The 25,945-nt window shown below is 47.0% G+C and overlaps 1 protein-coding gene across 1 annotated transcript in view; it reads right to left on the minus strand.

Moving 5' to 3' along the window:
* Positions 1-25,945, minus strand: part of LOC147722751 (acid-sensing ion channel 1C-like) — a 657,309-nt gene that overhangs the window by 423,174 nt on the left and 208,190 nt on the right. Inside the window, exon 2 of the mRNA XM_086965218.1 lies at positions 12,037-12,187. Coding sequence (XP_086821344.1) covers positions 12,037-12,187 — 151 coding nt within the window. The remainder of the gene's footprint in view (positions 1-12,036; positions 12,188-25,945) is intronic.

A 25,945-nucleotide genomic window follows, 5' to 3' on the forward strand; every position in this document is an offset into this window, starting at 1 on the left:
CCGGCCAGCACCACACCCCCACCAGTGGCACCCCAGCCCACTCAGCAGGCCGGAAGCAGCAGTGCCCGACGCCGTGCCACCACCACCACCACTGCTGCACCAGCACGGGAGGGCAGTGTGTTCCTGGGCCTGGAGGGACAGATGGTTAAAATCCAGCGCCAACAGGCCAGATCCACCATGGCCTGCCAACGCCAGCTCCTGCAGCACAACATGCAGATGGGGGAGTTGGTGAAGGGTTTCCAGGCTGTTGTGGACAGCAACAAGGAGGTGGCAGCAGGGTTAGGCAGGCTGACCACTGCCATCACCCACTCATCTGCCAGACAGGAGGAGCATGAGGTTGCGCGCAGGAGGGATGCCCGGGTGCTCAACCGGGCCATGGCCCGCCTTGCAGCGGCGACCGCACAACTGTGCCATCGCAGCTCCAATCAAGAATCTGTGCTCAGTCAGCATACGGCTGAGCTGACTAGGGGGATGGCCAGGATCACCACGGCCATGGAGGCCATGATAATATCAAACACCGCCTCCAATCCTGTCCTGGACCTGGGTGATGCAGGAGACAGCAGCAGCCGCAGCAGCCCGGCCAGCGCTGCATCAGAGCCACGGAGGAGCACCAGGCGATCCGCTGATGCTGCTGGGCATTCGGAGGGGGCCGAGGGACACCCCAGTGGGTCTGGCAAGCGGGCCAAAAAATAGCCTGGCAAGGGGGGATGAGCAAACCAGAACCCTGGACTTTATTTGAGTTTACAATCTCCATTTTTTGATGCACATCAGTGCTGTAACTGTGGTGCATCACTATTAAAAAAAAAATTTTCCAAGCAACATTTAGCTGTCTTTGCATCTGTACTCAGTCAGAAATAGTTCTCAGTGATCTCCTCACGTCTGTATCTGCCATCACTTGGCGTACACACCCCAGCTGGCTGTGTCAGTGGCACAGCTTCGTCGTCGTCATAGTCCTCGTAGTCAGACAACTCCACCTCAGTGCCCTTCTTGACCGCAAGGTTGTGTAACATTGCACATACAGCTATGATCTTGCAGCAGGTGATGGGGGTATACTGCCTTGCACCTCCACTCTTGTGCAGGCATCTGAATCTACTTTTACAGATGCCAAAGGTCCGTTCAACAACATTCCTGGTGCGTATGTGGGCCCGGTTATACCTCCTTTGGCTGGGTGTGGAGGGGTTGAGGTAGGGGGTGAGTATGAATGAGCGGAGGGCATATGCACTGTCGCCTGGAAGAGAAAGGGGTCACATTAGACACATGCATACATGTATTACACCTACCTACTATGTGTTATGGGGGTCTGATGATGTGGCTCACCTAGGAGGTATCCTTCTCCAAAATCGCCAGCCATCAGCTGTGCATATATGCCGCTCTGTTGGAATATATAGGAGTCATGGGTACTTCCTGGAAATTTTGCTACCAGGTCTGTGATGGTGCACTTGGCATTGCAGATCACCTGCACGTTGATGGTGTGTGTAGATTTCCGATTGCGGTATATGTATTCGGTGTCCGCTGGTGGGCAAATCGGAATATGCGTGCCATCTATGCAACCGATGATTTGGGGAAATTGTGCCATCTGGTAGAAGTCAGCTTTGGTTTGTAGCAGTTCTGCGTGGGTTGCAGGGAATGAGATGTATTGGTCCATCCTGTCTATCATGGCGTCAAGGAATATGTGGAAGAACCTTGACAGGCTGCTCTGGCTCACCCCTCCTGCTGCTGCTACTCCACTTTGATAGCTGCCAGACGCTACCAGGTGTAGGCTGCATAGCACCTGGACGTGCGCAGGGATGGCGTGTGCCCTTGGGGTGTGGTGGTCCAAGTATGGCTTAAGGTCCCTGATGAGCTCAAGTATGGTGTCAGAGTCCAGCCTGTATCTCTGTAGGATCTCAGCCTCAGTGAGCATGAACAGGGTTATCCTCTGTCTGTAGACCTGTTCATTTCTTAGCCATTCCCTCTGTCCTTCCTGCTGTAGCCGTAGCCGCCTCGCAATGACATAGAAAGCTGCCATCCTGCAAGTTGCAATGCATTTTGGGACTGTTTATATGGGTTGGAGTTGGTTACCACCTGATTGCAATCCATGGTAAATACCGAGTGAATTCTACCGATTTTGAGCCGATTTCGGTGTTTCTGTGCCTCCCTACATCTCCCCAACTGTCGGAATCGGGGAATTTCCCGATCGGAGATTCATACGAATCGGCATGTTTTCCGATTCGGCTCATGTCCGATTCGGTATTTTTTCCGATTCGGTACATGGACCGAATCGGTGATTTTCCGAATCGGTGTCACTAACGAATCGGTTCTTGGACCGAATCGGTGATTTTCCGATTCGGTGTCACTAACGATTCGGTACTTGGACCGATTCGGTGATTTTCCGATTCGGTGTCACTAACGAATCGGTTCTTGGACCGAATCGGTGATTTTCCGATTCGGTGTCACTAACGAATCGGTACATGGACCGATTCGGTCTTTGTAACCGATTCGGTGTTTTTCCGATTCGTTACATATCCGATTTTCGGTATGTACGTATCGGATTCTTTCCCATTCGGTACTCATTCCGAATCGGTTTTCTATCCGATTCGTTCTGTTTTTGGTTCCCTACATCTCGATGGCTGTTTACCGATCGGTAAGGGCCAAAAATCGGTATTTTCGGCCGATACCTATCGGTAAAGCCCTACCTACATCGGGCCTTTAGGGCCAGAAATTAGGAAGGCAAATACCGGTCGGTAACGGACGATTTCGGCCGTTACCGACCGGTATTTGAAGATGGAGATGTAGGGGCATGTTAAAATACAGATTCGGTAATATTGCGTGGTGCAAAATCGATGCAATCACTTGATAAATAGGGCCCTCAGTGTCTAATACTGGAATAAGACAGTGTGAGGATATGATTTGTGTCGTCTAGGTGTGATATATATTAGGTAACAATCAATGAATTAATCCATTCATCCATCAATTCATTAAGGAGCATTTGGTTCACAGTAGGTTGCCAGTGGAGGAGCATGGAAGGGGTAATTTGGATACGGTGGTGAATCTCATGTAAAAGTGTTAAGTTATGTAGAAAGCCAGAAAAGGAGGTCATAGGAAGAGTGAGAAAGGTAATTACGATAAGCAATATGATCATCAGTGTGCAGTGGAAGTGGATTGTGGACATTTCCATGAATGAGAAGAGGAGATGGATGATGACGATTGTGATGAAAATGCAATCAACGTCACTGACGATGCTGTGGTCGTACACACCTAGATACAATGAGCATGACCACTTAAATAAGTACAACCAGTTTACGCAGATAGCAAAGAGGCTCATCATGGAGAGATGAACCATGGGGACGAGATGGGCAGATGTGGCAGAGAGGTTATTGTGAGGAGCTTTTGTCGATTAGTAGGCACCGCTTAAGGCTTCTCCATTGCTTGACATCGCTCTTCAACATACACCTCATTGGTAAATCCTCATATTGTATCCAGGACGTTTTTCAATATGCATAATTATTGATCTATGCGACACACGTGATGCTACATTTGTTTCGCGTGTGTGATCCAACAAATAAATATTTTTGAAATTCCAGCACACTTCTTTATCATCTTGATTGCAGATCAAGGGTTGGTTCAATGCACCTGCAGTGCTCTATCACTGGAATCCAGCTTTGGCCAATGTTCTATAATGTTGAAAATAGAACACGTGTTCCCTACTGATGGTAAGTCCGATGCAAGGCGAGCACAATGTGCACATACACAAATGGGGCTCTCAGAGTAAGCGCAAACAATGAATTCACAGCTAAGTTTGTTTTGCACTCTACCTAAGATATTATTCTACATCAGCTAATAAGAATGGACTGCTAAAAGAAACGAGCCTTCTATACCATCCCTCTCATAACACGAAAGGGTTCGACTACTGTGAACTCGGACACTTTTTCTGACGGTGTAAATGTCAAGTTTGTAGTCAGCAGTTGCTGACATTGTTGTATGTTCCTTTCTCCCCCTAGAGCGGTGCTCCAGCTACCTGAGCCAGAGCCAGGTGAGGTGGAGTTTTCCTCTCCCATAATAATTGGTGAGTGAGAGCATAGCTTTTAGCACGAGCTAACACTGCTGTAATAGAATATGCAGCGTAAAGGCACAATTAGTTAGTTGGCTAATATACTTACACCTGATTTATCATAAGAAAATTGGGAATGTATTAATCATATGTTTTGTCTTTTTCTACAACTGTCTGTGTGTATCCTGTTGTTTGGTTCCATCAGCTGGGAGAAAGTTGTTCACATCTACCCAGGTGAAAAAAATCTTTTTATTATGATTTTCACTTTTATATGATAAGCAGTAGCGTCGCCGGTCCTGATGAATGCAGTAGATACCTGATGGATCTGTAAAGTCTGCTGAAACATGTCGACCCGATGAGAATATACTAGTGGCTATGAGTTAAAACCACTAGACTCGCACTACTTTTTTATTGACTTAGAAGCAGGGAGGCGTTTATTAAAGTTTCTTGCCCCCTAGTTATCTAATTTTAACAACACTTTCTTTTGTTTATTATCACAGTTTTGTTTCACATGCACTGCTTAACAGTATTCTCTTGTGGCCTAAACTACCTGTTTTTACACCATTGGGTTGCACTGGAGTCTACCTACAAAACTGCTATTGTAGACTACCTTCCTTCGTGGTATGGAGGAACCCAAATGATGAAAAGGGCGGCACAGGTCGAATACTGATGGGTATTTTTCTTCAAACCTGAATGAAGTACCCCTGTTAACACAGTCTGTCAGTTGTAGAGCTAGCCATTTCTATTTGTCTTTTCTTTGACCCACCGCTATTCGTATGTTGTTACTGTAGTCTTGGGGATTATAGCAGTGTGTGGTCGTTAAAAATAGCCCTGGACCCTCCAATACCTGTTTTTGTTGAATGCTCTTGTGTGGCGCAAGCCACGGGTCCTTTTTTTCTTGTCCAAACTTATTTTCTGTGTAAATCCGTCCACGTGGTTGTAAAGAGAACTTTTCATTTCTTGACATTTTTTCACTGTCTTTTGAGTGTTTGTGTCTCGCGTTGATATCAACATTCTTATAAAAATGGCTACCAACCAAGGTTTAGCTTTTGATGAAACCGAAGTCCAATCGATCCTAGATGACAATCCAAGTATCCTAGATAGCATACCTAGACCTCAGATTAATAGCGATGAGGGCTGGGCTAAGATCTTAATCTTGAAAAAAAGTCATTCACGCACGTGTGTTCATGGATTAACAATGACATAATATCTACGAGGGAATTGTGCTCCTAGTGGGTTGTTTGTGACTAACACACCAAGACTTTTCTTGGATGATAAAGACTTTCTGAAACAGTGGTCCTTGATCGCATGGAAATGTACCCGCGACTGGCTGGTGCTGATAATAAAGACAGCCAAGAAGGCGGCCGACACCATCATGGTCGAGATACAACTCCTAGAGGGTCAGATAAGAACTACACTCTCAGGGAAAGCATTTAGCAAAGGTCTAGATGAGAGCAATAAATCAACTAAAGAGTTCAAGGAGTCCATCCTTTTCACCAAATTGGAAAAATTTTAAAAAGACTTGGCCAATCTTGCTACAGAACGGGTATATCCTTACACTAGCGAAACATATGTCCCTGCAACTCACAACACTAAGGGACGTTCAGGAGGGTCAACCTATGGTACGTCCAGCTCAGGAGAGGGATCCAGTGATTCTGACTCATCCCAATCAGGGAACACCATGAATAGAAACCGCGGAAGAGGAAATAGACGTAACTGGAGAGGGTCCAATCAGAGTTACAACCAACCACAATTCCCACCATGGTGGCAACCTAACCCCTGGCCACATGGAACCCCCTTTCCCCAACCAATGATGCCTTATGGCCCTCCACAGTTCTATCCTGAATTTAATTCACAGCCTTTTTTAGGGTATGGCAGAGGGAGAGTGAGGGGGAAGAGACGAGCACAACAGGGCCAGGTACAATGGCATCCACTACCACAGACGATGGATCTCAGGAATGGGAAAAAGATCCCCCAGGAACAACAAGCTGCGACCACGTCAGGGACAACTCTGTGATCAATCTGAGTTCTAGAACACTGTCAGCGATTGAACTCAAAGTTCTGAACCGCGGACTAAGCTTTGTAGCCACCAATACAGGTGATCCTTTTCTCACTCAAATTGAGATGAGTAAGTTCTTTAGAAAGATTCGCCTGCATTTTCTATTTGCAAAAAAGAATGAAGAAACATTAGGTGAAATTACAGAAGATATCAATACTGGACTAAAAAGACCATCCACATTTAATCCACCTATTGTAGGTCTTCCTGCAAAAGTACAAGCCTTTGAAGAAGCAGTGGACAATGACATTAAGGCTTTGTTTCAACAGGAACATAAACCCTACATAAATTTTCCCAAGAAAGAACAACAGGCCTTACGAAACCTAACTAAGGATGAAACAGTGGTGATTAAACCCGCCGATAAGGGGGGAGCAATTATCATACTCGACACCACGACATACCGAGAAGAATGTCTCCGCCAACTCAGCGACACTAAGTCCTACCTCAAACTAGATGTGGACCCAACAGAGAGACTCACTCAAGTCATTGCTCAGAATGTGGAAGAGGCACTATCCGAAGGTTGGATAACAGCAAAGGAGGCCCTGTATTTGCAAACCAGTCATCCGGTGACACCGTACTTTTATGTATTGCCTAAAATACATAAAGTACAAGGACCCCCTCCTGGTCGCCCCATAATATCGGGCATTGGGTCATTGTTAGAACCTTTATCCACCTTCGTGGACCATTTTTTAAGACCCATGGTCCATGAAATGCCAACATATTTACAAGACACGAAGGATGTCTTGAGGTTATTACCAGAGGTGGAATTTGACATGGATCAAGATCTACTAGTGTCCTTTGATGTAGAGTCCCTATATACATCGATTCCCCAACGTGAGACTCTGGAAGTGATAGAGACCCTTTTGCTCGAACGCGACTTAGGATCTATCACGCCGGTTGCCTTCATTATGACCTTGGCAACCCTAGCAATGACGCAAAACTATTTTCAATTCGAGGACTCATTCTTTTTGCAGGTCTCTGGGACCAGTATGGGCAGTGTTTTTGCCCCAAGCCTAGAGAACTTGTATGTCCACAGATTCGAACAGGACTTTATCCTGAATAACACCAACCCTTTCTTTGATCACATACGCCATTGGAAACGTTATATAGATGACGTCTTGGTCATATGGCGTGGGACAATAGAAGATCTTTCTATCTTTCACACATGGCTAAACAGCAGAAATGATTTTTTACGCTTCACGGTGGAGTACAGTAAACAACACTTGTCATTTCTGGACTTGAATATAATAGCAACTCCGACTGGTTTACACTCTGAACTATACCGGAAGCTAATGTCCAAAAATTCCTTACTAAGCTATGAAAGCTGTCATCCTAAAGCTCTTAAAGACAACTTACCTTACAGTCAGTTTTTAAGAATTCAAAGAAACTGCTCCACGAGAGAGAGCTTTAATAAACACTCCAAAATTCTTGAGGAGAACTTGATTGAAAAGAAATATCCGAGGCAGCTGGTAAAGAAATCTAAGAAGAGGGCTTCCAATAATAATCGAGAGAGTTTGCTGGAACTCTCAACAAATAAAACTGAACAGACTCGCATTACCTGTGTGAATACTTTTGGAACTCAATCAAATCAAATTCAAAAGATTGTACGTAAACATTGGAGTATCCTCAACACGGGCAAAGACACTCTGCCACCCCCACTATTTGCATTCAAGAGGAGTAAAAACCTGAAAGATCAATTGGTCCACACAAGACCCTGCACAGTTGTCCCAAGGGCAGTGGGCACACTTTGGGATATGCCGGCAGTCAAGGGCCACCACCCGTGTGGCAATTGCATGGCCTGTCCCCAGACAAGCAAGACTGTCACCATTGACATAGGAAGCAGGCATCCTTGGGAACAGAGGCGGTTCACCAATTGCAATAGTCACGATGTTATTTATTTAATAACATGCCCCTGTGACCTTAAATACGTGGGTATGACCACGAGAAAAATCAAGACACGCATAAGTGAGCACAAGAGCACTATCAGATGCCGTAAACAATCTACAAAGATGACAAATCATTTTCTTGAAGTAGGCCATGCCCATACAGACTTCAAATGGACAATAATAGAGCAACCCCTATTACCCAGTAACATCACAGATGTTCAGAAATATCTGTTTAAAAAAGAACAAAAATGGGTATATAGACTTAATTCTGACAAGGGGGGCCTGAATGACGATATTCCTTGGATGTCTTTGTGATCATGAATTTAACCACTCCATGAGATATGCCCCACTAGAATGTGGTTGTCTGTATCTGTATCTTTGATTGTACCCCAATTGCCCTACATTTCCTTCCTTTTCTCGAGAGCAATACCTCAGGCTAGTTCTTAATAATTGCGTAAGCATGAAAATGAATAAAGAGAACATTTATGCCAGAGTTGGGGATAATTGGAACACTATTGGAGATAGATTCCAATATACAATCACCTCTGCGATAATGATCAACATCTCGTTGCAGACTACAATCAAACTCTGATTTGAGATAAATTCTGTATTTTCTCTCTAAACAATAAGCATTCAGGATTGAGGTAATTACTGCCAATAAGTTAAAACAAGTAACTACATATAAACATACACTGTAGCACATAGTGCCTGCCCCCATCACGTTTCAAAATAGTATTGTTGAGACAGCGGTGTATTTCTTTAAGAAATCCCAGCAGTACTACTTCTCCCATGAACACTAAGACTTGTCACGTGATGTAATACGCAAGCAGGACGCTGCCGCCCGCTTGCGTAACTAGGAAGTAAATAGTTGCCTGCACCGGCCCTTCGGCACCTCCCCGAGTGGCTCAGACGGACGCCAGGGGAACCGCCGGCCAGGTAGGAGCATTCTATATTACTTTGCAGACTGCCGTGACACGGGCACAACAAGCGGCTATGCCTAAGAGGGGTCCGGTATACTTTTTCGGCTTTAGCGTCTCTGGCTAGTCTCAATAGAGACATTGGCGCTTGTGAAGTAGATGCGAAGTCGCGACTTCAGCGAACTTCCGGCAATTTCTTGCAATCTTAGTCACTAAGTAAGTCTACTAACCTACCTAAAGTACTAAACCAGTGGGAATTGAAAATAGAACACGTGTCCCCTACTGATGGTAATTCCGATGCAAGGCGAGCACAATGTGCACATACACAAATGGGGCTCTCAGAGTAAGCGCAAACAATGAATTCACAGCTAAGTTTGTTTTGCACTCTACCTAAGATATTATTCTACATCAGCTAATAAGAATGGACTGCTAAAAGAAACGAGCCTTCTATACCATCCCTCTCATAACACGAAAGGGTTCGACTACTGTGAACTCGGACACTTTTTCTGACGGTGTAAATGTCAAGTTTGTAGTCAGCAGTTGCTGACATTGTTGTATGTTCCTTTCTCCCCCTAGAGCGGTGCTCCAGCTACCTGAGCCAGAGCCAGGTGAGGTGGAGTTTTCCTCTCCCATACTAATTGGTGAGTGAGAGCATAGCTTTTAGCACGAGCTAACACTGCTGTAATAGAATATGCAGCGTAAAGGCACAATTAGTTAGTTGGCTAATATACTTACACCTGATTTATCATAAGAAAATTGGGAATGTATTAATCATATGTTTTGTCTTTTTCTACAACTGTCTGTGTGTATCCTGTTGTTTGGTTCCATCAGCTGGGAGAAAGTTGTTCACATCTACCCAGGTGAAAAAAATCTTTTTATTATGATTTTCACTTTTATATGATAAGCAGTAGCGTCGCCGGTCCTGATGAATGCAGTAGATACCTGATGGATCTGTAAAGTCTGCTGAAACATGTCGACCCGATGAGAATATACTAGTGGCTATGAGTTAAAAGCACTAGACTCGCACTACTTTTTTATTGACTTAGAAGCAGGGAGGCGTTTATTAAAGTTTCTTGCCCCCTAGTTATCTAATTTTAACAACACTTTCTTTTGTTTATTATCACAGTTTTGCTTCACATGCACTGCTTAACAGTATTCTCTTGTGGCCTAAACTACCTGTTTTTACACCATTGGGTTGCACTGGAGTCTACCTACAAAACTGCTATTGTAGACTACCTTCCTTCGTGGTATGGAGGAACCCAAATGATGAAAAGGGCGGCACAGGTCGAATACTGATGGGTATTTTTCTTCAAACCTGAATGAAGTACCCCTGTTAACACAGTCTGTCAGTTGTAGAGCTAGCCATTTCTATTTGTCTTTTCTTTGACCCACCGCTATTCGTATGTTGTTACAATGTTCTACTGTGCCTGGCCATGACCCACAATGTCAGATTCAGGGAATCCCCACTTACTGTGCTTCAGTATGTCATTGTGTCAATCACTGTTCCAATGTAGGTATTCCCTGCAGCTATTTCTTGAGGTAGCAGAGAAGCCCTGTTTCATGTGCTAGCTTAGTTTAGAAGAGAACCCTTGTTTCCTGTCCAAAGCACAGTTTACCCCAAACATTTGTTTCTTAAGCTTGCATGGTTTGTAGGGCAATCCTTCTTTCCTGAGCTAGTACAGTTAAGCAGCGAAACCGTGTTCCCTGAGCCAACAGCATGCAGCTGTCATTACATGTTCCCTGAGCTTAAATTGAATGTGGTGAGTTCGCTGCTCTCATTAAATACGGTCTCCTTTCTGCCAGCTTAGGTTCCCTTCCTTCTCTTGGGTGAAGGAGTAGGATCAAGGATCGGGCTGATGCAGTGGAAAAGCATCATTACAGGGTGCCACCTGCAAGGGAGCGAGGTTTCTGTTGATGACCTAACAACATGGCCCCATTGCCAAAGAAGGACGTCAGTACAGGGTGGCGTTATAAAGTGTTCCAGAATACTTTGCACAGGTCTCCTTTTTTGGCTTGACACCACTTTCCTAAATTGCTGGGCTGAAGCGTGTGTTCAGCTTTATCATGCATTTTATTGCAGCTGAGCATTTGCCATTGTTTTGTCCTTCATCCTGTGATGCACTGCCTGTACCTTCCTCCTTGTCCATCGTTATGTATTATTTTTTTGGTTTTGAACGTTTGCTGTTACAACCTAGCAAGTTCCTGTATTGTTTCTGATCCTACCTAAGCATTGCCTTCCAGTAAAGAAACATCATCACATTAGTTAGATTCTAAAAGTCTGTCCTGTATTTTCTACCTGTTGATGTTGGGTGGGCATAATTGTAGCCGTCACTGTGGGGAAGCATGTCTCTTTGCTTCAGTATGAACATTTCCTTTAACGTAAGTATAGCTACGAGAGTTATGTTGCCCTACAAAAGCTGGCTACTGTGCATGTGATTTCCTCCTAGATGCATTGTCTTGATTAGTAATGACACCTTGTTTGAGCTTGGGCTGCTCTCACTTGACTTTATATTTATCTTGATGTCTCTTAATGGCAGACTTTTGACCCGTAAAGTTGGTGACGTATAGCATCCAATAGGCTTTGAAAAGTAAACCAGTGAGGAAGAAAATGCTAGTGGCACTCAGAAAGAGATGGATGCTAAAAAGGTCTCTGATAACGATGGAGAATAGACTGACAAGGAGATACAAGCTACTGAAGATGAAGAGGAGAATAATCGGTTGATAGTGATACGGTGTAGGTTGGTGGTTACAGAGAACTAAAGATTATAGACGAGAACAACAAAGAGAAAGTGAAAATAAAAACCCATCAAACAAATGAAGAAAAAAATTGATTGAGCAAGGCCATCAAAGCATAGGGTCAAAGAGAACTAGGCAAAAAACTGGGAGGTGATGGAGAAGGAGTATGAAAAGAAGGTATAAACAGAAAGACTGATGAAGAAGAGAGGGCCTAGAGAAAGAGCACAGTGGATTAATGCAGAAAAAGATCAGCGAAAGCAAGATGAGGAGACAAAGAAAGACATGGGATAAAAGGCTTGAACATGAAAGTTGATGTTTTTGGGGTAGAGGTACAAATGACAATAAATGTAAAGCCAATGTTAATAAGGAAAACAGTAGCATAGACTGCAAGTGCCTATAGGTCTCACTCACCTGTCTCGCCCCAGACTGGGAGGTACTCGTCCTGCTGAATGTCTAGCATAAGCTCTAGCCCATTGCCGGTGCCTCCTTTCAGTGTGTCGAGCAACCTGTGGCCAGGTTTCCCAGAGTTAAAGGTGTAGCACTTGCCATAGCGGGTAAAAATCTGCACAATAAAAACACAAAGGGATATCACCATAAAGGCTCAGGAAAATATCCTTTCTTATGCCCATATCATAAGTGCCTGCTCCTCCAATAGATGACTAAATGGGTTCTTGAAATCTCAGCACTTCACAAGACAACTCTACCCCCTTCACTTAACCTTATTGGAAAATTCTTACACCAATGTATGAAAAACACCCCATCCCACCCAAAATACTTTCCTGAACTTCAGATCTTACCAGCACATCACACTGAGTATTGTGTGCACCAATTACAGTATGCCATTTCATATTTTTGAAAGCTTATAAGGGGGTATCACATTGACACATGCCATCATTTACCCAAATAAATATTGCAGAGGTCTAAAGCTTTTTTTAATTTCAAATGTATTTTATTGAGTTTGAAAGCAGAGATAGGCATCATATTACAATGTAATTGAATCAGGTAAACCAAGCGAAGGAGACAGACAGGCACGTCTTCTCTGTGATTTGCAAAAAAGAAAATTAAGTGGACATAACACAGTAGCGTTTCGTTACCAAAAATGCGAGTGATAGGCAATGTAGGCGAACAAAATTGGAAGAACAAAACCCAGAAGACCCCCCACCCTCCCATCCCTTCCCCCTTCCCCCCCTCCCTACCAGTGTGCCGTATGTGAGAAACACGTCTATTAATAGTCAGATAGGAAATAGTGTAATCAGTCATGAGACTCTTGAGTTTCAGTTGTAGTTTCAGTAAGGCGTAGTAATCAAAGGTATTTGTGGCAAGTTATTTCGTTAAATTCCTTGGACAAAAGGGACATCAACGGCTGCCAGACTTTTTGGAATATATCAGTAGTCTGTATGAGGGTAGCCTGTATGCGTTCCATCCCCAGGGTGAACCACATTTTGTGTAGCCATCCCACATGTGTGGGCTTGTTGGTCGATCCCCAGAGTGATAAGATGTATTGTGTAGCTGCTTGCATGGCAATGCCCATTTGGCAACCTCGAATAGATTCCAGGGGAAAAGTGAGTGCGTTGGGCAGGCCTAGGATAGTGAAGGCAGGAAATCTCGGGATTTCGGTGTCGTAGGTGGAGTCTATGTCATTCAGGACCATGTCCCAGTAACCCTGGACCTCGCAGCAGTCCCAAAGAATATGAGTTAGTGTGCCACGTTCCCCACACCCTCTCCAACATAAGTCACTGCGGGTCGGGTTTCCTCTATGGAGCCGGACCGGTGTAAGGTGCCAATATATTGCTAATTTCATGGCTGCTTCCCTACCCATTGTGTTTCGTGTGGTGTGTGAGGCCCTGTAATATATGTGGTTCCATTCTGTAGGTGTCAGCGTTCTACCCAACTCAGTTTCCCAGCGTTTCTGACCCGCTGTTTTGCCTAGCGCAGGTGGGAGTGTAAGCATTTTATATATGTCTGATATAAGATGTCAATCGGTCTCTTTTGTCAACAGCCATTTCTCAAAAGTGGTTAGTGGACGACCCACCAGGGCAGTGATGGCTGGATCGGTGAGCCAGTGTCGGAGTTGGAAATATTGAAAAAGGTGAGGGTCTGTAATCTCGTAGCCTAGTTTGATGTCTGAGAGGGTGAGAAAGCCTCGCGTGTCAAAGAGGTCTCCAGCGCATGTACATGCAGTGCCACGCCACTGCAAGAAGGCATGGGGGTCGTTGCCTGGTGGAAAGTCTGGATTGTCCAAGATGGGAGTAAATGGGGAGGGAAAGGTAGTAAGGCCTCTCCTGACGGCTACCGCATCCCAGACCCTCATGACAGAAAGGAATTCTCCAAAGGGTCGTCTGAGCCATAGCCCTGTCCTGAAAGAGCCTTCTCTTTTCTGATTCAGGCCTGTACCATTCCACTAAGTATCGGAGTTGAGCAGCTTGGAAGAATTGCATTAGATTTGGAACTCCAAGGCCCCCCTCATCCATGCTCCTGTGTACCATCTGCTTATGTAAGCGCGCTTGTTTCCCTTCCCAAATGAAATGATGGAGTGCTGTTTGTAGTTCTGAGATGGTACCTGTCAGAGGTGCCACCGGGAGGGTCTGAAAGACGTACAGAATTTTTGGTAGGGTCGACATCTTCACTGCAGCAACTCTCCCCAAGAGGGACAGGGGTTGTTTGGACCAACGTGTTAAGTCCGCACGAATCTGAGTGGTGAGGGACTTATAGTTGAGAGCCACCGTCGACTCCGTCGAGGAGGTGAGGGTGATCCCCAAATATGGAAGCTGTGTGGCTATCTGAAGATCGCTCCCATACGTAGAAACAGGCTTATTGGGGTGGGCGTTCTCGCCCAGGGGTAATATCAGGGATTTCCCTCTGTTGATTCCGAAGCCTGAGATGGTCCCAAAGGAGTCTATCTCCCTCAAAAAGGCGGGCACCGAACGGTCTGGACGGTCAAGAGCGACTATAATGTTGTGTGCGTAGAGGCTAATTGTGTGTGGTTTCCGGCCGAAAGTGATACCTCTGATGTCAGGGTTATCTTGGACCTTCTGTGCCAGGTGCTCTATATAGAGGGCAAACAAAAGGGGGGACAGGGGGCAACCCTGTCTCGTACCCCGCTGGATGTCGAATGGGTCCGAGCGCAGACCGCCTAGACGGACCCGAGCCTGCGGGCGATGGTAACAGCTGGCGACCCAGGAACGGAAACGATTGCCCAATCCGGGGCGCATCAGGACATGTTGTAGGTATGTCCAATCGACACGATCGAACGCTTTCTCAGCGTCGATAGCTACTAGTGCAGCATTGGAATTCTGGAAGTTTGCCTTATCTATCAAGTGAAGCATCCTTTTGGTGTATACTTAAATGAACATGAAAGGGAGCTTCCCCAAGGAATAGAGAATCAAATGAATGGAAATCTACCAAAAACACCCACAGAACAGCTAAGTTATTTTAGAAAATTTATTTTCAGTTGATCATTTTTGATAAAATCATTTATTTCAGCATTGAAAAAGGTCAGTTTCTAATGTAAAAGAACATTGGATTATGGAATCATGAGGAAAAATCAGTCCAAGGGCAAATATGACAATAAAAACATGACACACCGTTCATTCATTCAATCAATCATGCACACTCTCTCTATCAAACAAACCAAGTATTCACATTCAACAAAACATCAAAAGCAGCATACAGTGGGAGAAAAAGCACCGACGCGCGTTTCGGAAACTGAAAGTTGTTTAAGAGATTCTTTCATCACGGCGGATATATTTAATCCATAAATCTGTGTGGTCTGGAGCGATCCAAATTTAATAGCACACCATAAGTATAAAAATCAGTTCACAATTTCAATGTTGGGCTGACAGATCATATCTCTGGGTCCATTGAAACTGACCAAGATTTAGGAGTCACTTATGGTGAGGAAATTGTTCCGGAGAGTATGTACAGGTGATGGCAGGCTGTCAACGAAGTTGCTATAAACTATGCGGAATATCGTTAGTTTATTCCAGTATGGTCCCAGTGTTCTCCTGGTCAGAAAAATAGATGTGATGAACTGAGAAAGTCCCAGTATTCTGTTCCAAGAATCTGTTGTGAATGAAGATGTGGATTAAAGGAAATCTGGTCCAACCGTCTGATAAGTGTAGCCAGTAGGGGGAGCGTCTGATAACGTAAGTGAAATTGCCTCCTGATCGCATAAGACAAGGAGCACGTTATGGGTAAAAATAATGCTTCGTCCGCGGTTCCTCGTTGCCGGTTATGCACTGTCCTTGTCTGTCAGCGAGCACCCGGGGTACATAGATATCGCAGCTGGCGGCCTCAGCGTCCGTCCATGATCGGAACAGCAATCGGAAATGATTGCCCAATCCAAAGCGCATCAGGACATGTTGTAGGTATGTCCAATCGACACGATCGAACGCTTTCTCAGCGCCGATAGCTACTAGTGCAGCATTGGAATTCTGGAAGTTTGCCTTATCTATCAAGTGAAGTATCCTTTTGGTGTTATCACTGCATTGGCGATTGGGCACAAAGCCCGATTGGTCAGGCGCCAAGATCCCGGGTAAGAGCGGGCCCAAGAGCGCTGCCAGGACCCCGGTAAAAGTTTTAGATCTAGGTTCAGCAATGAGATTGGTCGGAATGCAGAGCAATGTGTGAGTTTCTTGCCCGGCTTAGGCAGCACGATCACTTCAGCCGCTAACATATCGGGGGGGATGGAGCCCGGGCCCTCAAAGGAATTAAAGAGCCGGGTAAGGACAGGAGCTAGCAGTTGGCCAAAAGTTTTATAAAAACCAGCTGAGAAGCCGTCAGGCCCAGGTGATTTAACCGGGCGGAGGCGGGAGATAGCCGCCGTCACCTCCTCCAAACGGATGGGGGCGTCTAAAGCGTCCGCGCCAGCTCAGGATAGTTCTGTGATAGCCGCAGTGTTCAAATAGGTGTCAGTGTCCCTGAGATGTGTTGCTTCCGCACTGTATAGTGAGGCATAATATGTTCGAAATACTTCTGCGATCTGGGACTCCTCAACGAGGGTGTTCCCAGAATCGTCCGTAAGGCCAGAGATTTTCGTGCGTTGAGTTTTAGCTTTTAAGGCGCTAGCTAGTAGGCGGCCAGTTCTGTTACCCCCGACATAGTATGTGTGTCTAAGGCGGAGCGCAGCAAATTATTCTCTGTCAGTGTCCAAGCTAGCCAGTTGAGCCCTGGCGGTTTTCAATTGTCTCCAGACCCGCGGCGCACCCGTGCGGCTGTGTACCCTCTCTAGTTCAGCAACTTGAGCAGTGAGATCATCCCTTTTCGCTCTCCGGTCCTTAGCCTCCGCAGCGGCGATTGCTATTAGTTCCCACGGACTACTGATTTCAGGGCCCCCCATAGGGCCGACAGCGATATCTCCGGCGTATCGTTAATAGCCAAGTAGTCGACGATGCATTTGTGTAGCTGTTTACTGACTTCTGGCTGATGTAGTAGGGTTTCGCGGAAGCGCCATGAGCCCGAGGGCGGGAGGACCTCAGGATGACAAGCGTTAGCTCCACTGCATCATGATCTGAGAGTGCTGCAGGTACTATGCTGACCTCGTCGAGGGTAGGGAGCAATTCGGATGATCCTAAGAAGTGATCTAGTCTGGCATAGGTACAGTGGACGTGGGAGTAGAAGGTGAACTGTGTTGCGCTAGGATGTGTGGCCCTCCAAAGATCCACTAGGCCTCTCTCTCGCAGCCACTCTACGCCCGCCGCTGTGATAGCGCCCGCGTCCCCATACCGATGACCTGATCTGTCCTTGTTTGTGTCCATAACTAAGTTAAGGTCCCCCCCGATGAGTAGGAGCGTGTTAGATGACTGAAGGAACTCTGAAATTGCGTTTTTCAGAAAAGTTTCTTGTCCCGTGTTTGGGGCATAGATGGATCCTATCGTGAGACACTTGTCTCCAATCTGGAAGGTGTATGCCAAAAGGCGACCCCTGACCTCTCCCGCTTTATCCCTCACCTTTCCTCAGAAATGTTTGGACACTAAGATGGCCACCCCGCCCTTTTTGTTGGAAGGGAAGAAAAGAATTGTTGGGGGAAGGCGCGTGGGCGCATTCTGTGCCAGTCCTTGGGCAAAAGGTGGGTTTCCTGTAATAAACAGATGTCAGCCCCGGAGTTCTCTAAATAGGAAATTATTGCTCTCCTCTTGATAGGGTTGTTCAGCCCCTTCACATTGAGAGTCAGTACTTTTAAAGTGGGGTCAGCCATGATAAGAGGAGTGAGCTGGGCAGCGCAGAGTAGAGGAGTGTGCCCATGACAAACAAATGGAGGACAGACTAATCAGTTTAAAACGAGCCTTTGATATCTCAGACTGCATGGAAAGTGTATATGAAATACTTCTTGCGAGTGTGTTCAGAAGCATACGAGTCAAAGCAGTGAAGAATAATTATAAGGCATAACAATTCCGCTGGCAACAATCCCCCTTCGGCACACTGGTTCCCACCCACCATCCCACCCCAACCCCCCCTCCAAAACACCCCAACTGTCAAACTCTTCGTTCAAGTTCAATCTCCATTGTCTCGAATCTACATGTACATCCCTCCCCTCCCAACCCCCATCGCCCCAAACCCAAACTAAGAGAAGGTATAGTCCCAGTCCTGTTGGTCCACACAGGGCTGTGGTAATGTTTCTTACACGGGTCATATCCAGTGGCGGCCATTTCGACTCCCCCCCATCACACGGGCAAGATGTGAGCTGTAAGTGATCTCCCTAACAAGAGTACCAATCATTCAGAGGAAGAGGTCTCTTTGGCCACCTCCGCCACCGCTATTGCTCGTTCCTGTATGATGACAGAGGCGTCTGGTTTCAAGCGGTGTGAAGGGGATCGCCTGCGGCCCACCGTCTGCCAGCCCCCCCAGGGCGGCCCTTGCGATGCACTCGGCGTGGGCTCATCTTCCTGGGCAAGTCCCAGGAGGGTGCAAGTGTCTTTAAGTGATCGCAATTGGTGTAACTTTCCGTTCCATTTAAATATTAGCCTGAACGGCTGTCCCCAGGAGTATGGGGTTTCGTGCTGCCACAGGAAGTCCGTTGCTTTCTTAAATTCCTTTCGTTTTTGCAGGGTAATGGTCGACAGGTCTTGATATAAGGCTATGGGGTTACCCTGAAATTGAAGGGGCTGTGCTCGCCGGGCCTCCCGGAGAATCCGTTCCTTTAGCTGGAAATCAGGGAGGAAGGCCAAGATGTCCGGTGGTGGAGCAGAGGCGCGCCGAGGTAGCCCAACCCTGTGTGCTCTGTCGATACGGATATTAAAGTCTGCTGGCTCCCCCAGAACGGTCCTGAATAGGGTTTGCAAGTACCCTGTGACGTCGGTACCCTCCACTTTCTGAGGGATCCCCCATGACCCGCATGTTGTTACGACGAGAGCTGTTTTCAAGATCTTCTTCGTGGGCCTGAAGGTCCAGCTGCTGGTCTGTGAGTCGCAGGACCTCCTGTTGGAGCTGTACGATTTCATCGCTTCTGGTCTGGTCCGCCTCTTCAATGGCCACCACCCGTTCCCCGAGGCCCTCCATGTCTCGTCGAAGCTCCCGGATCTCACCCGCTACTTCCTGCTTTAAGGACTTGAAGTCGTCTCTGAGGGAGTTAAACAACGTCTCCAGGAACGATCTGGTGATGGGTGTCTGGTCATCCACCGACGCCGGCGAAGTTTTCGTGGCCACTGGGGGGGGGTGGGTCTGTATTGGGCTTGGGCTGAGTCTTGGCTAATAGTTCAGGGAGTGTCTGAGGCCCTTTCTTTCCTTTCTGTCCCGCCATGTCGTGACTAGCCCCCCTGATGGGTGGTGAGCCTCAGTGGTCGGAGGTGAGTGCTGAAGTCCGGTGCATTAAGATCAGGGGTGAATCTTGCTATCCCGGGGTTGGCTCACCTTCCACTCCACCCGGGGTCGCAGCAGCGGACAAGGGCGGACCTCCGCCGTGCAGCCGCCAGGCCACACCACGATTCTTTCAGCTTGCCGAAGACAATGTCTACAGGGCGGGTACCGCTTGATGGTTAGCGGTGTGGCAGCAAGGTTAGCTGCACCGGGGGTGGTCAAACAGCGGTCAGGCGCCCAAAGAGGGCAGCAGCTGCAGCCAGACAGGTGTGTAGCGAGATCGGCCCCTTAATCCAAGCAGCCGCCAGTCTCCCCCGCAGAATCCGCAGCCAGCACAGATCAGCAAGGGCAAGTAAGTTCAGGCTCCAGTAGTTCCTACAGGAATGTGCGCAGTCCCGCTTCTCAGGCGTAAGTGCGGCCCAACCCGCAGGCCCCCGGCCAGCCCCCTCGCCGGGAGCTCGATTGTGCCCCCCGAGCCCTTGCTGCGGTGCCCACCTCCACTCTCCTCACCTTCCGTGTTTGGCTGTCTTGAGGGCGGCTCTCCATCGCGGTCTCGGCCCCACGGTTCCGCTCAGCGCCCCCTCGGAGTGCTACCTGATCACGGGGGGGGGGCATAGGGTCACTGCAGTGCTTTTCTCGCAGTCGGCCTCAGGGTCGTGCCAGGTTGGTCTGGGGCACCCTCTCAGGTACGGACCGCTATGGAAGGGCGTCGCCGCGCTGTCCGCCACCGGTGGGGTCCACTCCCGCACTGTAGGGGCGCGCCGGCTCGGCCGCGCCAAAGGCCGCAACCGCTGGGATAGAAGGCCCAAAGCCGGGGCCTCAATTTCCGCGACTCCCGGCCGGTCCGCACCTCACCACTGGCCGGGTCGTGGAGACAGGAATGCGCGGCAATCTGGGCCACAGCTCCGATGGTAGCGGCGGGGGCTCCACTCGTCAGGCTCCTCAGTCGACCAACCGGTCCCGCCGCCAGGGAGGCTGGGACAGTGGTTACTCGGCCGATCACAGCTCCGGAGCGGCCGCCCACACGGCTCGCAGACCGGACGACCGGGTTCTGGGGTCGCGGCTATGTTCCGTTATCGTCCTCTATGATTTCCCATGCTTTAGGGAGATCAGGCAGTGCATATAAGTGCTTTTAGGCGGGATCGGGCAGGGAGCCTCGGAGACCTGCGTCCGATCACGCCGCCATCTTGGACACGCCTCCCTAAAGCTTTTTTTTTTGGTGAAATCATGAAGTCTCCATTTTGGTCTTGTGTTTTTTAAATGTATTGATTTTTTTAGACAGGACATAATATACTACTATCTAATCTGATAGTTCACAATCATGAAAATGAAGTGTATTGAGATTTTATGGCATCTTTGTGCAAATGTACAAATAGAGAGCATGCTTCATCATAGGTGACCAAACCATATCAAAGTAGGTAAATACTACTCTGGTGGACTCAGCCTATGGAGGTACTTAAATGTTTTCCAGGAATAGTGTAGCAGTCCAGACAAACATATCTCAGGTTATTCCCAAAGGGTTTCTTTCTTTATCAGCTGAGAACTTTTCAGATCATTAAAAAAACAGGCGGTAAAGCTGAAACCTGTATGGTTCAATTACCCCTAACAAATTCAAGTTCATTTCTACACTTTATGCATGGACTGCCAAAAACTTCCATGGAGTCGTCCTGATGCTGAGGATACAGGATGCTGTACAGGGGAGACTCCTCTGCTAAGGCAGAGGGGCTTTGCCCCACTGCCTTTCAGCACGGCACAAAAGAAAAAATAAAATGATAATAACGTAATGTTATTATCATTTTATTTTTTTGTGCTGAGGCAGTTTTGTAGGTCTGGGCTGCACAGGAGAGAGGAGTTGTGATACACTCCTAAGTGGGCATGAATGTTTGGCCGGCCCTCTAGGGCCGTCCAAACATTCATGCACACTTAGCATGATCTCCAACCAGACTGCATTACAGCCTGGGTGAAGAACATGCCCAGGCTTCCATTTTTCATCTGAGCACCAATCCACGGTGCTCAAACCAATCACAACGCTGCATTGCAACATTGTGATTGACTCAGGGGATCCTATCCTGCTTCCTGTTCCACCAGAAACCAGGAAGAGGACGGAAGAGAGGCCGACAGGTAAGTGATTTTGATTTTTTTTATCCACCCCTTACCCCCTTCTCCTCCCTTGCCCTCACCCCTCCCGCCCCACTACTGATTCAAGGGACCTGTTGTGACTGATGCTGTAGGATGCTGTGGGTGCTGTACAGTCAGCAAGGGTATTTCTGGTGTTATTTTTTGGTCCACGGTTGAAGTGTGGCAACTTTGTTCAAAGGGGTCAGTGGTCCTTGAATTGTATTGGGTTTGAGCATTCAGATAATACAATTCCATAGTGGGATCCCAAATCCTGCTTGCTCATACAACAATTGCTTCTTGGCCTAGCTAATTCTAGGTTGTTTGTATCCCATTTAAGTTTAATAAGGAGCGTGTTGAGTTGTTTGAAGAGTACTTTAGTTCATGGAATTGGAATGTTTAGGATAAGTACAAGGGTTCAGCAATGTGACCATCTTTTTAAGTTTAACCCTCTGGGGCAAGAGACAGGGAAAACCTTATCATTTTGTCAACCGGAGAAGCAAGGGTTTCCATGCAAGTGCCATAGTTTGTCCTCAAGATGGTCTGGAATCTGTGTGAAAGGCAGGGAGAGCATACATAAGGGGCGTACATCAATTTATGCAGAGCCCTGACCATCTACCAAAGACGATTATCTTCCTCACTATAGGGTTCAGAATTGTTCTTGGTTCTTAACCAGAAGCAGAATGTCATCTGCATACATTGATAATAAAATCATCCGTTGGCCAATTTTAATGCCCCAGGTGTGATAAAATTCCCGCAGGTTCCACTGCCAAAACACCTGTGGTGAGTGCCGCTGCCTAAATCGTTTGGATTGGATATAAGGTTATTACCTCTGACTCAGGCAGAGAGACAGAGGCATAAAGGATCTTAATCCAGGTCACCATTGTCCTCCCCTATCCCATTCGTTCAATTACTGCAAACATATAAGTCAATTCTGTGGAACCAAAGGCTTTAGCATATTCTAAAAATACTGCCAAGTGAAAGCAATGTGTGTAGGTTATCAGCAGTAATCCTCCCAGAGACTAATCCCGTCTGGTATGGTTGCACCAGTCCAAGCATCAGAGTAAATAGTCTATTAGCAATGATTTTAGCTAAAATCTTACACTCTATGTTGTTAATGAGGAACAGTCATTTTTGTACGAGCCACATGATTCAAGTGATTGGTCAGGCTTCAGTAGGGTGATCATGACGGCCTCCCACATGGTTGATGTAAGATAGTTCCGTCCAAATGCATTTTCATATACACCCTCTAAGATTGGGGCTGAAGCATTTGTGTATTACTTATAGAACTATATTGGTGGACCTTCTCTGCCAGGAACACTACCATTCTTCATGTGTTTAATCTTCTTTCAAGGGTTAAGGTGCCACATAGAAACTTGTTCTCAGAGAGCTGTAGCCATACGAGAGGTGGGTTTCTCAAGGTACTCATGTACCCGATCTGTAGTCTCTTGTATATGTGAGGTATATTAGTCTGAGAAAAATTATGTGTAGGCTTTGAGTACTTCTGAGGGGTGATAGACAGTTCCATCATTTTCCCATACAATTTGCAGGACTTCAGCTGATGCCCATATTAGGCCGGGTATAAGGTGAAAAAGTGTGCTGTGCCCTGTCATCCTCTCTCTATCTGCGGGCCGTTGTATATTTGTCAAGAAAGTTGCCGTTCTTCTTGGGCTCCTTACTGAAATCTTTTAATGTTTCCTCTATGCATATTAGGGCAGATGGGTCGTGTTTTTAGCACTAGTTAAATTCTAGCTATTTAAGTGATTTTTCTATGTTAGTTTACCTTGCTTCGATTGAGAGTAAAATTACATTCTCTTCCAATGACCGCCTTAAAAGCCTTCCAGAGCACAGCCAAAGAACAGACAGGCCTCTGCTTTGCATCAATATATTGCTCAATTAACTTTCATAATTTTTCTCTGAATACTGGATCTAACTGGTGAAAGACTGTATTGGGTGATTGTGGAGTGAGGAAGGGCAATCACTATGATTACTGGCGTAGAATAAGGGTTGTATGTGAGTTAATAGAATAACAATTTCATCGAATACCATTACTGAGAAACATTTCAATCTAAATTGTTTATTGGAAATTTCCAAAATGAATGTCATTTACTGTTTCATAGAAACCAATTCATAGAACGTCTTTTTGTTCGAAGTTTGCTTTGGCATTGTTAGACCTGTCTAGCTTTTTGCGTAGTCCCTCCAATTTATTATTTATTTTGTCCCCTTTTTGCCCCTCATACCTTTATTAATTTTTGTGTCCACTAGCTTTTTCTAGGTTTTGGTCAAGGGTATGGGTGTTCTTTTCCCCCCTCATAGTTTTTCACCTCAGGCCTAGAGGCCTTTTCTGACAGGGAATAGCTGGAGTCACAAAATGGTGGCTACCAACTGCCCTAACTGCCAAACCCAGAACCTGTCCCATAGAGTAGAATAGGGCGTTCCAGAACCTTCTGGTCCCTTCTGGACTCCTGAGGGTCAGCCTATAAAAGGCGGAATGCTGGACAGCCATTTTGTCTCACTAGAGAGAGTCAGCTGGAGGACAGGCTGTAGCCAAAGGTGGGGGTAGGATAGTCAGAGGGTTGCCTTACTGATTCACCACCCTTCCTCCCTTGGGTTATTTGTCCTGACCCTGCTGTTTTGGATGGCTGGAGACCCTGGGCACCTGACCAACCCCTAGCCTAGAAATACCGGGGTGTAGAAAGGAGAAGGAGACTGCAGCGCTGCGGAGCGCAGTCCTCTGCCCAGTGGGAGAGACTTTTGGAAGAGTGCCCTTCATCCCCAATCCCTGCCCAGCACCGAGGGTTAAGAAGTCTCTGAAAAGGATAGAGATTAGGAGCTGACACGTGAAGAGATCTAGCTCTATTCCCCCTCGCCTTGGGTGTACAGCAGGCTATTGCCCGTGTGTCTCTGTGGGTCCTTACCCGTCACGCAGTCGACAGAACTCCACTTCCACTCAGGAATCAGAGGAAGGACAGGGGTGCCGGTTTCTGGGAGGCAGCGCTGATTTCGCCGTGTGCAGGACCCCAGGGGCACCGGCCGCGTTGTTGTGGTGCCACTGACCTAGAGTGCGAGGGCTGGCTGAGGGAAGTCGAGCGCTATTGCGCATGCCCAGGCGGTCCCACTACTCGTTATCAGGAGGGGCCTTGGAGTGAGCAGGCCCGAGGGGAAGCCACTGACAGCGGTAGTGTGGCTGGGGCAGACTCCGGGCTGGGAACACTAATCACCCGCGCATGCGCGGAAACACTACCGCAGGAGACGCGACGCGAAGCGCCTGGGGAGAACTCTTCGAGGGAGTGGGCGGGACACGAGCCCCGTCGCTTCTCCGCTCGGGAAACCTTTTCCTCTGCCAAAGCTCCAACGAGGAAGAGCGGAGCTGAGCAGGGGAGGAGGGGCGAAGGACTTCAATGAGCGCTGGTGCAGGCTGGTGATTCCCACGCTGGCCAGATAGTACTGCAGGCCTGTGAGAAGGGGCCCAACCAAGGGCAAATGAGTAAACCGTCCCTAGTGAAGAATAGAAACTTCTTCCTTTGGGGCTACTGTACTGTGATGTGCTCTTTTAAAGCCAAATAGAGTGATTAAGCTGACAATTTTTGAGGAAGTTACAGATCCTATGTCTGAATGTAAAAGTATAGTGAATTGGAAAACTGATTAATGTAAAGAATGGGCAACTGTTAAAGTGACTCTATTTTTCATGACAAACTGTAATGTGTTGAACTGAAATTTCAAAGGACAAAAGAGCAGAGATATTATTTTTATAAAGAAGCTCATATTTTTCCATACATTGGTGTAGTGTCATTTTTGTGTGTTATTGCGTTAATTTACTGCTGGGTGGTCTGCAACCTTCACACAGGTGCCTCTAGTGTTTGTGTCTTACCCTAGGCCAGGCTACCCTAGGTGACCTGACATCCCAGGTTCCAACAAATTGGTGTCCAGCGGTGGGATCCTGACTGTGGTTGCAGTTACTCAGTAGTAATTAAACGTAATACACTAAGCCTACACCAGGAGTTTTCTCCTAGCGGCCCTCCTAATTTGTCTTTTTGATTTTCCAAATTTGTTCCTGGTGGTGGGTGGAGGTAGCTTTAGGTTGCTCTTGCAACTCAAATTTCCTGGTGTGTATAATCTGGTTTTGCCTATTTCAAAAAGGAGTTTGCATTAGAAAACCTAGATACCTATTCTGTGGCTCAGCTGAAAGAGTTCTGCCAGAAAATGGGGGTATTTTTCAAGCATGGTGCCAGGAAGGAGGAGCTCCAGACCAGTCTAAGGGCTTGGGTGGAGGCACACCGAGAAGGGAAGGAGGAGGATGAAGGGGCAGACCGGGACACGGTGGTGGAGATAGATGGGTTATTCCACTCTGAGGGGGAAAACTTACTCCCAGGACCAGTGTCCTACTCCAGGAGGGGCAGTAGCGCCTCTG

Source organism: Lissotriton vulgaris, chromosome 4_1 (assembly GCF_964263255.1).
Source record: "Lissotriton vulgaris chromosome 4_1, aLisVul1.2, whole genome shotgun sequence".
In the NCBI taxonomy this organism is placed as follows: Eukaryota; Metazoa; Chordata; class Amphibia; order Caudata; family Salamandridae; genus Lissotriton; species Lissotriton vulgaris.